Source organism: Eschrichtius robustus, chromosome 1 (genome assembly GCF_028021215.1).
Source record: "Eschrichtius robustus isolate mEscRob2 chromosome 1, mEscRob2.pri, whole genome shotgun sequence".
Lineage (NCBI taxonomy): Eukaryota > Metazoa > Chordata > Mammalia > Artiodactyla > Eschrichtiidae > Eschrichtius > Eschrichtius robustus.
This window is the reverse complement of record NC_090824.1, coordinates 134,913,243-134,926,574: the sequence shown is the minus strand read 5'-3', so window position 1 is coordinate 134,926,574 and position 13,332 is coordinate 134,913,243. Positions and strand designations below refer to the sequence as shown.

Below are 13,332 nucleotides of genomic sequence, written 5' to 3'. Positions count from 1 at the left end.
TCCAGAAATCGTGTTCCTTGTTATTTACACAAATGGGTTCAAAACTTATGTCTAACAAAAACCTGTAAACAGATGTTTATGGTAGCTTTATTCATACATGCCAATACTTAGAAGCAACCAAAACGTCCTTCAGTAGCTGAATGGATAAATAGACTGTGGCACATCCAGACAATGGAATATTATTTGGGGCTATTAAGAAATGAGCTATCAAGCCATGAAAAGACATGGAGGAAACTGAAATGCATATTACTAAGTGAAAGAAGCCAATCTGAAAAGGTTGGTATGAATAGCTGGAGCACAGAGGATTTTTAGGGCAACAAAACTGCTCTGTATGTTACTATAATGGTAGATTCATGTCATTATACATTTGTCAAAACCCACAGAATGAAGAAGAGTGAACCCCAATGTAAACTATGGACTTTGGGTGATAATGATGGTCCAGTGTTGGTTCACCGACTATAACAAATGCAGCACTCTGGTGCAGATTTTGATACAGGGGAGGCGGTACATGCGTGGGGGCAGAGAGTATATGGGAAATCACTGTAGTTTCTGCTCAATTTTGCCGTGACCTAAAACTGCTCTTAAAAAAAAGCATTTTTTTAAAGAAATGAAATAAAACACACAAAAAAAATAACATAAAAAAAAACCAGGGTAAATTAAAAGAAAGCACAAGAAACAAACAAACAAAAAAAACAGGGTAAATTAAAAGAAAAAAAAAACCAGGGTAAATTAAAAGAAAGCACAAGAAACAAATATTTATGCAGCGCCTATTATCTGACATTATTCTGCTGGGTGCTGGGACACAATGATAAGCAAAACAGACAAGGTCCTCTTACCATCTAGTACAGGACTCATATCAAACAAATAAACCACACAAAGTATAATGTTCAGTGACAACATATACAGGCATACCTCATTTTATTGTGCTTTGCTTTACTGCGCTTTGCAGGTACTGCATTGTTTTTAGAAACTGAAGGTTTGTGACAACCCTGCATTGAGCACACCAATTTTTTAAATTTTTATCTTTATTGGAGTATAATTGCTTTACAATGGTGTGTTAGTTTCTGCTGTACAACAAAGTGAATCAGCTATAAGTATATATACATCCCCACATCCCCTCCCTCTTGAGCCTCCCTCCCACCCTCCCTATCCCACCCCTCTAGGTCGTCACAAAGCACCGAGCCGACCTCCCTGGAGCACACCTATTGGTGCTATTTTTCCAGTACCCTCTGCTCACTTTCATGTCTCTGTGTCACATTTTGGTAATTCTCAAAATATTTCAAACTTTTTCATTATTATTATATTTGTTATGGTGATCTGTGATCAGTGATCTTTGATGTTACTATCACAAAAAGATTACAATTTGCTGAAGGCTCAGATAATGGTTAGTATGCTTTATCAATAAAGCATTTTTTAATTAAGGTATGTACACTGTTTTTCTAGATATAACGCTATTGCACACTTACTAGACTACAGTATAATGTAAACATAACTTTTATATGCACTGGGAAACCAAAAAATTCATGTGACTTACTTTATTGTGATATACACAACCGAATCCGCCATATCTCCACGGTATGCCTGTAACATGACCTACACTAAAGGTGAAGACAGTGCCTCTGAGAAAGTGATGTTTAAGGTGAAAACGGAAGCTGGGGTAAGAGCCTGAAGGAGTGTTTTAGGCAGAAGCACTGGCATATGCAAAGGCCAGGGTGACTGGAGTACAGTGATAGGTCAGGATATTGGCAACAATAAGGCTGGAGAAGCAGGCAGGGATCAGATTATGCAGATTTGGGCTTTTACAATTAGAGCAACTGATGACAAACTTCGAGGGCATTAAAGTAGTGACATAATCTGATTTGGTTTTTAGAAGATCACTGTAGCTGCTGTGCGGAGAATTAGAATGGAGGAGGGAAGACACAGAAACTTGTTGATAGTTACAACAGTAGGTAAGAAGCTTGGATTAAGTAGGCGATGGTGGAGGAGAGAAGTGGCAGGATTCTAGATATTTAGATGGGAGAACTGATAAGAACTGGTGATGAACTGGACATTACCAGATGGAGTGACAGAGTAGAAGGTATACAAAGATAGTCAGCTCTAAGGTTTCTGATATGAATGACCAAGTGGGTAGAAATGCCCTTTACAGAGAAGGAAAATAGAGGAAATAGTTGTGGGGAGTAGGTTGGAAATTAAGAGTTACATGTATTAAACGTGAGGTGCCAGTAAAACATCTAAGTAAAACATCCCAAGAAGGTAGTTGGGAATATATCCATTGAATTCAGAATGGAAACATGGGCTCAAACAATGTACACTGGAGTCAGTGGCTTGTGGACAGTATTTAAAGCCATGAAAGTAAAAGAAATTGCCCAGGGGAAGCATATAAAGAAGAGGGTTTAAAACTGAGCCCTGGGGAACTTGGAGTTCAAGAGGTTAAAGAAAATAAGCCAATGGAGGAGCTACAGAAAGGAAGAAAAGGAAATGTTTCAAGGAGAGGAGTCTACTGAATTCAATACTGCAGAGAAATCAAATGAGGCGAGAGCAGGCAGGGCTTGGAAACATGGTGATCACTAGGAGGCCTTACCAAGAGGAACTTCAGGGATATGGAAGAGACAGAGGCCAGACTGAAGTGTGTTGAGGAGTGAGTAGAAGGTGACAAAGTGGAGGTAAGGAGTGCAAACGACTTCTGAGAGGCTTTGTTGTGGGAAGTGCGTGGATAGTCAGGACTACAGAACATGTTGGAAAGAGATGTGCAGTCAAGGGAAGGTTTTTAAAAAGTGATTTCTAGGGAATTTCCTGGCAGTCCAGTGGTTAGGACTCCATGCTTTCACTGCAGAAGGTCCGGGTTCGATCCCTGGTCAGGGAACTAAGATCCCACAAGCCAAGTGGCGTGGCCAAAAAAAATAAAATTAAAATTAAAAAAATAAAAAGTGACCTCTCATTTCCTGGTAGCAATCAAATCAGGCAGATTTACTGATTAAAAGGAGTTTGTTTGTTTTTTTTAATTTGGGGATAGTAGAACACGTGTTAATGTGGAATAAACTTCAGAAGAGAGTCCCAAGAGTCAGGGAAATGGGTTCATGGATGGAGCAGGTCCCTGAAAATTAGGAGGGGATGGGATCTGGGACACACATGGAGGGATTAGTCTTTGCTAAGAAAGATAAAGACCCAAGTTAAGTCCCTAATCATGTATTTATAAGAATTCAACATAAACAAAGCTTACTTCTACCTAAAGGAGAAATATCCCTATTTTAATATGGAAAGAAGCAGCTTCAAGAGTGCAATGGCTTTAACTCACATAATCCTGAAATGCTTCAGAGAACCCTAGAATACTAGAGTTTGGTCACAACTCTAGAAAACTTGAAAAGGAGTTGCTTGAGAGCACTAAGATTTATGGAACATCTTACCCTACAAAGATAGTAAAAATTGAAAAATTATAGCTTCAAAAAGTATTTAGGTGCTAATGACAATTCAACCTAATCTTTGCATAATGGTATAAATTTTACAAAGATCTTTCACACTCATTTTCTTCTTCCATCTTTGTAATATCTTTAAAATTGCTCCCTGAGGATGGCAAGAGAGGATTATCATCCTCTGGGAGAGATGTATGCATGGGTTCAGAAAGGTAGGGTAGGACATCTGTCCCAAGCATTATAGCAAGCAAGTGGTGGAGTTAGGATCTAAATCCACATCTTTTGGCTCCGAAACCAATGCTGATTTAATAATTACATCTTTTACTACATAACAAGTTTGCTAAGTATTTACGCCTTGACCTTTTGGGGTTAAAGTCTAGAGGGGCGACCGAGCACTCTCACAAATCACCATCGACATCTTAGATATCATGGAACACCGGGCTGAAGAACCACTGACAGAGCCAAATAAGAGAGCGCAAGTTCTAGGTCCCATTCCTCCCCCAAGTGATGGACAGTCTGCTCACCCAGATGATGACAGGAGAAGACACAAACTCAACACGGATACTGAAAACAGAAGTGAAGAAAACTCAAGGTTGCCAAACACTTCAGTTACCAGGACCAAAACACAAAGGAAGAGTCTAGGGCAGTGTCTGATGAAAGCACAGCATATGTTCTCGTTCTAATTACACAGTCTAAAGCAGGGTTTCTCAACCTTGGCGCTACTGACATTTGGGGGCCAGATAATTCTTTGCTGTGGGGGACTGTCCTGTGCATTGCAGGACGTTTAGTAGTATCCCTGGCCTCCACCCACGCGATGTCAGCAGCACAGCTCCACCTGCCCCAGTCATGACAACTAAACATATCTCTCGACTTTGCCAAACATCCCTTGGGAGAAGGAGGGGTTGGGGAGATCAACTCCAATTGAGAAACACTGATCCAGATGGATTCCACTATGAATATCGGAGCTAAGGCCATGCAAAGCAGACCTACAAAGAAAGTGGAGAAAGCGCATGATCTTATTTATTTTCAGGTAATAGTCTGCACAATCTTTACTAAAAGCATCAAATGTTCCAAGACATGCAGTACGTACCCAGAAAAGTAGGCCTAGCCTGAGAGACTACACCTCACTACTTAGACGAACTCTTGGTAATGGATTCTGGAGACCAAGCAGTCAGTCAACCTTCCTCCTTCTCACACTCAGTAATCCAAGAGACTGCCGAAGTATACAGAAAATCAGACACACTCTCTGGCTCTCATATGCCCATCAAGCCATCATTCATCTTCCTATCCTATGGGAAGGAGTCTTTGCCCTTCTGGAAAACTGGCTCCATTAATGGGCTCAAGACAGACAAAGCCTGCACTGCCTGAACTGCTCTCTTTCCAGAAGGACAGAAGACCACCCCTAACAGGCCAGCAACACCCCTAGCTGGTTGTATGTTGACAGGCTTCTACTGATCTCCCTTGAGAGAAGGGACACTCAGCTCTCTGTTGTCTTGTTTTACAATTATTTACTCTGCCCATCGAAATCTGATGGGTTTTAGAAGCTTGGCTCAAGGGCATTATCCATCTTCCCATCGCTCTGGTGTCAGAGGATACCACACTCTTTCTAACAATCCAGGCCTTGAGAAGCAAATTACTTTCTTACTTACTTTCTAAGAGTTTCTTCAAGGAGAAAACATGAAATAATTTTGACTTTACATGTTATAAGATTGTGATTTCAGAAACAAAAGATAATCTGTGGAGCCCTTAAGTGTTGCAAATTTTGCTTTGCAGTTGGCAGATGCCCGCTGAGGCCCCCACACCAGCCCCAAATCTTGTTAATACTTTTGAGTATTTATGTTGATTTACCAAGCTATGTTAGCTATGCTGTAGACAAAATCAACGTTATCTTGGTGTATGAATACCTGAAACAAAACTCTGTTTTAAAATATCTGCAGCATAGCTCAGACCGGACAGTTGGGCTTTAACTGAGTCAGGACAGTAAAATTGTTGCAACCCAAGACTCAATCCCCCTTGAGTTCCCACACTGCCTCTGCTAAACCTAGCTGGTGAGCTCTTCAAGGGAGAAGCATGCCTTAGCCCCTTGAGCAGAGGCCTGGCCTAAAGAAGCCTCTGTAAAAGTCTGTCATGTAAAAGAACAAAATGGACACTGTCACCCATTAATAAGATCTTTTTCTGCTCTCTGGAAGTTAACTGCATAAGAAACAAAAGACTTTGAATAATTTTTTAAAAAAGCTAGTCTCACAGTTTGTAGTAGTTTCTAAAGGCTCTCCCGTAGGATATTATTTTTTTAGTCCCCCTTCCAAAGCACAACTAAAACATTTTAAAAATCCCCAAGCACATTATTTACTGTTAGAAGCAGGATTAGATAAAGGAGGAGGGCACAGACCAAATCAATCTTGAAAAATTAAATTCAAAAGGAGAAAAGGAGGTACACATCTAAGGTTTAAAGTCATCGTTACCCAGTGACCCCCTAACCCAGCTCTTGATCTCCAAATCCAGGGGGAGGGTAAATTTAGGGTGCGAGATTAGGCCTCAGCTACGCTGGCATTTAAAAACATTCTGGCAGGTGCTCTGCCAGGCAGTCTATAATTAGTGAGTATGCCTCGGAAACTTAAAATGAACTCAAAGGGTTTCAGAAGCCAACAGCCAGCCTCCCAAGCACTGAGCTGTGCAGCCACGGGGCTGATGCTGTCTAGAACCAGTGTTGGGTGCCTGCATGGCGCACACGTGTGTGCACGCACACGCCACTTCTGCAGAGTGTCTTTTTTCAAAGCTCTAATGGCTTGACCTCAACACCTGCTGCACTTCCTGAAGACAGACAGGCTCTGGAGCTCCACTTGTTCCTCGCACAAGGCTGTACTTTCTAGGAACGACCGCACACACGCAGAGGCTGGCCAGCTGCCAAGGCGGGGGCAGCCCAGCCACCTCGGGCCTGAACTTTCCCAGTGCTGTCAGGGCGGGATCCCACTAGGAGCTGACTCAGCGGCCAGCATGGAACTCTGCCAACCACACAGCAGTGCGGGGGCTGCCGGCAAGTCACAGATGTTTTGCTAAACCAAAGCAATCAGCCGGGAGGCGGATCTGGGCTGGCGGCCAGGCTGCTGCTGTCGGGGAAGCTGGCATTCTCTGATCCTAGTCCGAGCTCTGCCACTACCTCCCTGGTGATCTGAGGGAAAACCTCGGTGCATCTCAGCGTCTCCCCTGCTTCCGAGCATGTCTGTGTGGATGCAGCAGAGGATGGCACTGTTTGCATGAAAGAGCACCTGGAGCACTACTACCCACCACACGCTGGTTCTGTTAATCGTCACAACATCCTTGGAGGTAGGCGTCGTTAGTTTGATTTCACAGAGGGCTCAAAGGAATTAAGAGCCCTACCAAAGGATCACAAGGGTAATAGATGGAAGAGATGGGATTTGAACCCCACTTTGCTGGCTCTGGGATCTACTACAAACACTGCTACTGTGAAACTCAGATCAACTGCATAGGCAGGGCGCCTTGATAGAAAGATGCTGAGTTTTCAGTTTGCAAAGGACCTTTCTCATATGACTTCTCGGATGCCCTGTGTAAATCCATAGCCCTTCACAACTAATTTCTAAACAGCACCACTGGACCACATGGAGTATATGTGCTTATGGGGAGGACCCAAATATTACTGGCTTTATTATGAACTCCCTGCCTAATCACCAACAAGTCACTTAGCCTGGAAGAACTGATCATCACTCCCATTCTTCAGCTGAAGAAAAGTGGCATGGCAAGTCAGAAAGACAAGAAGAATTAGAAGGCAAAGAGAGCACAGATTCCTTAGGTTCTACCCCCTAGGATAATTCATTAGGACCCTTGAATCTATATTTTTAAAAACTCCCTAGATGCCTCTGATGCTCTGCCATGTTTGGGAATCACTGAAGCTTGCCTTGGCTCAAAAGGGAATTGTGAGGGATTCCCTGGAGGTCTAGTGGTTAGGAGTCTGCACTTTCACTGCCATGGCCTGGGTTCAATCCCTGGTCAGGGAACTAAGATCCTGCAAGCCGCACAGCACAGCAAAAAAAAAGTAAAAAAATAAGGGAATTGTGAGGTCTACCCTTCCCTGTTTCAAAGGAGGTGATATAAGGGTGAAATGAAATCATGTCTAAAGGCTCTTTGCTGGAAAATATACACAATGCAAAAGGTTCTCATCAGCTATGTTTAGCAGCAAAACAACAAAACTGATCTTAAAAAGCATGATCCTGGGTTAGCCTGGAGCTAAGACACTGTGTTAGGCAAGACTGTTCTCTTATCAAACTACTACTAGAAAAACTGAAATTAGAGCCACACATCTCATTTTTAGATATCCCTCATAACACTGTTGCAACCTCATTCTTCCTTTAAAAAAAAAAAGACTGTACTTACAGTCTTTCATATTAAACTTGGAACAATCTATATTAGGAATAACTTACACATTTCACTGCTCTAATCAAGAAAACAACTATGAGGAAAAAACTCAGTCTATTCATTCCAGGCTGCTGGTCACTGAAGTAGGCTGAGAAGGCACAGACTGGCACAGACCCTGGCAGTCCAGTACCCCTCCCTGGCTAGCCTTTAGGGAGAACAAATAACGCCCCCATACCAGAAAGACTGACCTGCTTGAGCTGCTCATCCAGATTCCAGCCCGGCTGCCCTGCTGTGGAGACCGAAGCTGAGGCCTTAGGAGCATCTTTGGTATGGTCTTCTTTAGCTTGCTGTCCATGTGGTGGGAGCCCTGGCGCTGGAAGCAGACCAGATACGGGTGCTGCTCTGGGGTCTTGGCGAGCCACCTTCTGCACGTGAAAATATTTTGAAGCAGCCTGGGTCTCTTTCTCAGCCACCTCTGCAACTTCATCATCCCCATCCTCATCTTCCAAACCTCCTTCCTCTTCCTCAGGCTCTGAGTTCACCTTGCTCCGTTCAAACACTCGGGCCACTGCTGGGGCTGGTGGAACTCTGGCTAAGGGACCCAGGGCAGGGCTGCCAGAAGGCCTCCCAGGTGTGGCAGAAAGGTGAGTCTGCTGTGTGACCAGCTTCTGGGCATACAAGAACGGGGTTTCTCTCATCTGCTGAACCTGCTTCTCTCTGGCGTCCATCTGCAGAGGAGCCAGGTGTGGTGGCTGTGGTGGTGGTGGCGGCTGCTGCTGCGGCGGCTGCTGCTTCTGCTGAGGCTGCAGTGGCTCCATCACTGCCTCAAGCTTCACCCACCGATTGGCATGGCTCTGAACCTGGGCACAGCCCGGCAGGCACACTGGGTGTAAACCTCTAAGTGATTAATAGAAACCACAAAGAAGGAGAAAACAAAAAAGAAAAAAAAAAAAACCAACAATGTAAAGCAGGTATAAAAAGGTTTTCTTTTCTCCAGTAAAGGGCATGAGTTCTGAGTATTAAACATATGCCCGTAAACCTGAGTTTTAAGATGAGTAAGTGGTGGGAGTTTGAGGTGGCGGTAGGGCGGGGTAGGGGGTGGTGGGAGTTGGGTAAGGAAAAGTATGCAGAAGAGGAACAGGATTTAAGAGGAGAAATACAGGATGAATCTCAGCTGCGGTGGACTACTGTGGGTTTAAAATGAAGTAAATCCAGATGATATTGAGTCTGCAAACATCTGTGTTCTGATCTCTCTTCCTCAACATTATCAAACATTAATCTGTTTATTACTGAAAAAGCAACTGGGTTTGCACTGTACAGAGGTTGAGAGTATGAAAACCACAATTAAAAAAAAAGGGAAAGAAGGGCCTGCCTACAAGAAAGAGAATATTCCTTAGGTTCCCAGGCCCATCAGAGAAAGATATTACCATCTAAGCAAGGCACAGAGCTAGCTATCAGGCAGACGGCAAGATTTCTCTCATAGAAAAGCGGAACCTAGCAAACTGCTCTTAGGTCTAAACTTTTAAAATTTCCCAGATCAAATTGCCAAGCCTGCTTTTTGAGTGGGCTGAGCCAATGCTAACCAGACATTATAGCCTCAAAAAGAATCCAATTTCAACAACATGAGAGAAAGAAACACGCAAGGAGGCAAGAGTTTCAAATTGCAATCCTCACTCAAAAAACAAACGGGGGAATTCCTCTGGAGATTTTTAAGGTAATTAATTGGAAACAGGTATCAATATTGTCTAAACGAGGCAAAGCTTCTTTTTCATAAACAGCCTAGTAAATCTCTTCACATCCCCTTTCTTTCTGATTCACTTCTATGACATTCTATGACGAATACAAAAAGAAAAGGCTTTCAGGCCATAAGTATTCTGGGGGCAGGTTTATCAGCATTCTTACCAATCAGTCTCCAAACACACACCCCTTTCACACCCTCTCCTCCTCTAACCAACCTCCCTTCCCTTCCTCCTTTCCAGGCCCCCATCCCCAGCAAACCTCACTTGAGTTATGCTTCCTCAGCAAGTCTCCATAACTGAATGGATTACTATGCATGGGCAAATTTTAGGTTAACAGGACTTGCAACATGGCGTACAATGTTGTCATCACATGAAAGAAGAAGCTGCACTGCACAGGTTGGGACTTGATATTTGCGTTGTTCCACTGTTTTAGGACTGGGTAGAAAGATTTAAAAACAAAAAACAAAAAACCCCAAAAACTTAAATATCTTAGGTATCTTCAAAAATTCATGGGGAAGTAATCAAACTCCTAGCAATAAAAACTGTTTGGATTTAGGCATTTTTTTAAAACCAGGTTAGAGAAAAAAGGTACGACTTTTAAAGCTAGGCAAAAAAGTAGAAATTTTAAAATTCTCATTTTCTGTTTACTCTTAGAAGCACTGCTTTTGTCTTTTGCATTCTGTGAAAGATTCAAATTCCAATTTGCCTCTTACTCCCTTTACTTCCTCTCTTGGCACTTTAGAAAGTGTGAATTATGCCGGAAGCAATACTTTCATTCTGCTATAGCCCTTTTTACAGTGTAACAAAGCATGAAAAGATTTACACCCACATTAAATCCAGTTGCCAAAAGTGTTCATTTAAAATAAAAACAATTTGCATCAAAGAAAAGTAAACCAAAGAATAAAGAAAATAATTCGGTGGTCATTTTAATTCTCCTTACAACATTATAACATCAATCAATCAAAAGCGGGATAATTTTTCATCCAAGTCCTGCCAGTCATTGAACAACTGCTTCTCATCTTGTGGCACCATCTTCTCTGTATGCTGTCCCCAGCAGAGGGGGTGGTGTCTCACAGCCTCTTTAGTTAAGGCTGAGATGACTCAGTTCTACAACTCGGTACACACACCCTCCCCCAAAGAGCCTATCTTTCCCCTGTCCCTAAGCAGCTAGTTGATCCAAACAACAATACCACCTGCCTACTTTTAGAAAACTTAGGTCTCAGAAATCTAAACCACTCCATCCCTTCACACGGCTCCCTCTCCCATTTCCCCTAAAGTTCCCGAAGCTCTAAGCCCGGCGCAACGGACTCCTTGCAGCTTTGAAGCCGGCCTCGCCCACCATTCCTCTACCTTCGCTGCCGGATCCCTCTGGCCTCAGACCCCTTTAAGCCCCATACCTCCACCCCCCCGCCATTCTTTATACCCCCACAACCCAACTCTATCACTTTTACCTCTACTGAGCCCTCCCAGCCAATCCGCCGGCTCTTCTTAGATTGTCCCAACCCCACCTATTCTAGCCCTCTCAGTTCCCAGGGGCCCCTCACTCTTCCCATCCCTTTATCTCATATCACCCTAATGGGCGAGGGCGCCTCCGGGCTCCTCCCAGCGCTCTCACTTTTCCTCCTTGGCCCCCGTGCTCCGTTGGCCCGCGTCTTCACGTCTTCCCCTACACACCTGCCTCTCCTCCTACTCCGCAGTCCCCTCCACCTGCCACAGCCCTCGCTCCCGCCGAGGCTGAGGGAGCTGGGCCCCGCGCGGCTTACCTGTACGGGGCGCTCCGGGTCCGCCGGCGGTGGAAGAGGCAGCCACTCAGGCCCCGGCGCGGCAGCTGCGTTTCGGACTTCTCCGCAGCCGGGGGCCACAGCCGGGGCGGGGTCCGCACCGGAAGCGGCGCCGCGGGGCCGGATTGCCGGCCTGGGGCGGGAAGGGGGCGGGGTCACACGGTATGGGGCGGGGCCTGAGGCCGGAAACGGCCAAAAAGGGAACGAGGGGCGGGGTCGGGCGGAAGTGACTTATAGGGAAAGCCCCGCCCAACTGAGTCGTGGGCGGAAGTGAGTAGAAGCTGGCGGAAGCTTCCGCCAATGGGGAAGCGCAGACATGGAGGAGTTCCGGCGTGAGTACTTCCGCGGGGAGTTGGAAAGAGCCGGTCTGCTTACACTCTTTTCTGAGTGTTTTCTAGTTGTGGAGGTTGGTGTAGCGTGGGTGGGCGGTAAGTTGGGAGGAAGGTAAATAAAGGACAAGGAGTGTCAGGGTTTTCTGCTGTTTCGGTCCCCTCCCCAACCTCCTACCTTCACACCGATCTTCCTTCTGAGATTCCCGCTTCCAGATCAGCTTTTCTCTGGTCTCTGAGGATGCTGCGTCCCCTGGAGCTCCCTCACATGGATTAGTATTCTCGCTTCCCAGGTTCCAAAAGTGGGGGCAAGGTGCCATATACTGTCACCTCTTGTAAAAACCCTTGCTTCTCTGACGCTTACTTGTAAGACTTTGCTGCCCATTTAACCGCCTCTGTAGAGATGATCTGCTAATTTGTGCATCCAGGTCCTTGTCTTACTTTCTCTTCTCTAACCATCTTCCATCTTGATAAATTCAGAGTCACTGTGGACAACTCATTTAACATGCAGGCCTCATCCCTTACATCAACCTCCCAATCCCAGTCAGAAACCTGGACCTTGTCACCAGAACCCCTATCGTGTTATGAATCAGTAATTCGAACATCCCTCTGTCCAACCACAGCCTGATAACCTTTAGCTTGACTGCTTGAGAACTTCACCATAACGGTCTTTTTTACTTTATCAGAACCTCCAATCTGTTGACAGCTTCTACTTAATTCTCATTCTTCAGTTCCTTCCTTATCCATCTTAGATTCAATGGTACCTCATTACAATCCCCCTCTTACTTACTCTTAAACCTGCCCCAACACTCCTCTTTTCCCCAACTAAGTCCTCCACCGTGGGTGGACTAACATTCTTCTCAATGCCTGTACCTTGTCATAGTAAATTGTCCTGCTGAACAGATTGGCATCACTAAATATAATAATGTCAGCCTTAAATGGGCTTTGAACAGTGTCTGGAAATTTCATTATATTTTTCTAGTTAACCTGCTCTCCACTATCGGCAAGTCTCTAATCCCCTATGCTTCCCGTACCCCTTCCCCTGATTATCTTACTGTATAAGTAATAGAAAATGTAGAATGCCCTAAAATCTAGAAATCTACATGTGTTCCCATCTGTCCTTTCCTCCTATAAGTTACTCAATCAGAACTATTCATTGAGGGACTTCTCTGGCAGTCCAGTGGTTAAGAATCCATGCTTCCACTGCAGAGGGCACGGGTTCCATCCCTGGTCGGGGAACTAAGATACTTCATGCTGCGCAGTACAGCCAAAAAAAAAAAAAAAATCATTGAACTCCCACTGTATGCCAGATGAGGCACTCATGTACTCATCTAGGTGCTTGTTGAGCAATGAACAAAAAAATTCCTTGTCTTCAAGGATCTTCCTAATGTGGGGAGACAGAAAAACAATACATATATATTAGTTTTTATACATATGTATATATATATGTATTCTAAGAAGAACAAAGCAGGGTAAGGGTTAGACATTGGTCTCAGGTGGCTGCTATTTTAGACATTAGTCAGAGAAAGACTCATTGATAAGGGACACTTAAGCAGAAACTGGAATTGACTTGATGGGGGTAAGCCATGTGGATAACTAGGGAAAGCATGTTCCAGACAGAGGAGACAGCAAATTCAAATGCTCTGAGGCAGGAACGTGCTTGACATGCTATAGAATTAGCAAGGAGACCACTATAGCTGAT

At 44.4% G+C, this 13,332-nt stretch overlaps 1 protein-coding gene across 2 annotated transcripts in view; it reads right to left on the bottom strand.

Moving 5' to 3' along the window:
* Positions 1-11,424, bottom strand: part of ARID3B (AT-rich interaction domain 3B) — a 51,983-nt gene extending 40,559 nt beyond the window's left edge. The window contains exons 1-2 of one of the 2 annotated variants that reach the window (XM_068555590.1): positions 11,284-11,424; positions 8,030-8,678 (exon numbers count right to left, since the gene is read on the bottom strand). In XM_068555590.1, coding sequence (XP_068411691.1) covers positions 8,030-8,599 — 570 coding nt within the window. In that variant the 5' untranslated portion in view covers positions 8,600-8,678; positions 11,284-11,424. Of the gene's footprint in view, positions 1-8,029; positions 8,679-11,283 lie in introns of those variants that run through there. The other variant, XM_068555583.1, reaches the window with a different exon arrangement.
* Positions 11,425-13,332: the final 1,908 nt, after the last annotated feature.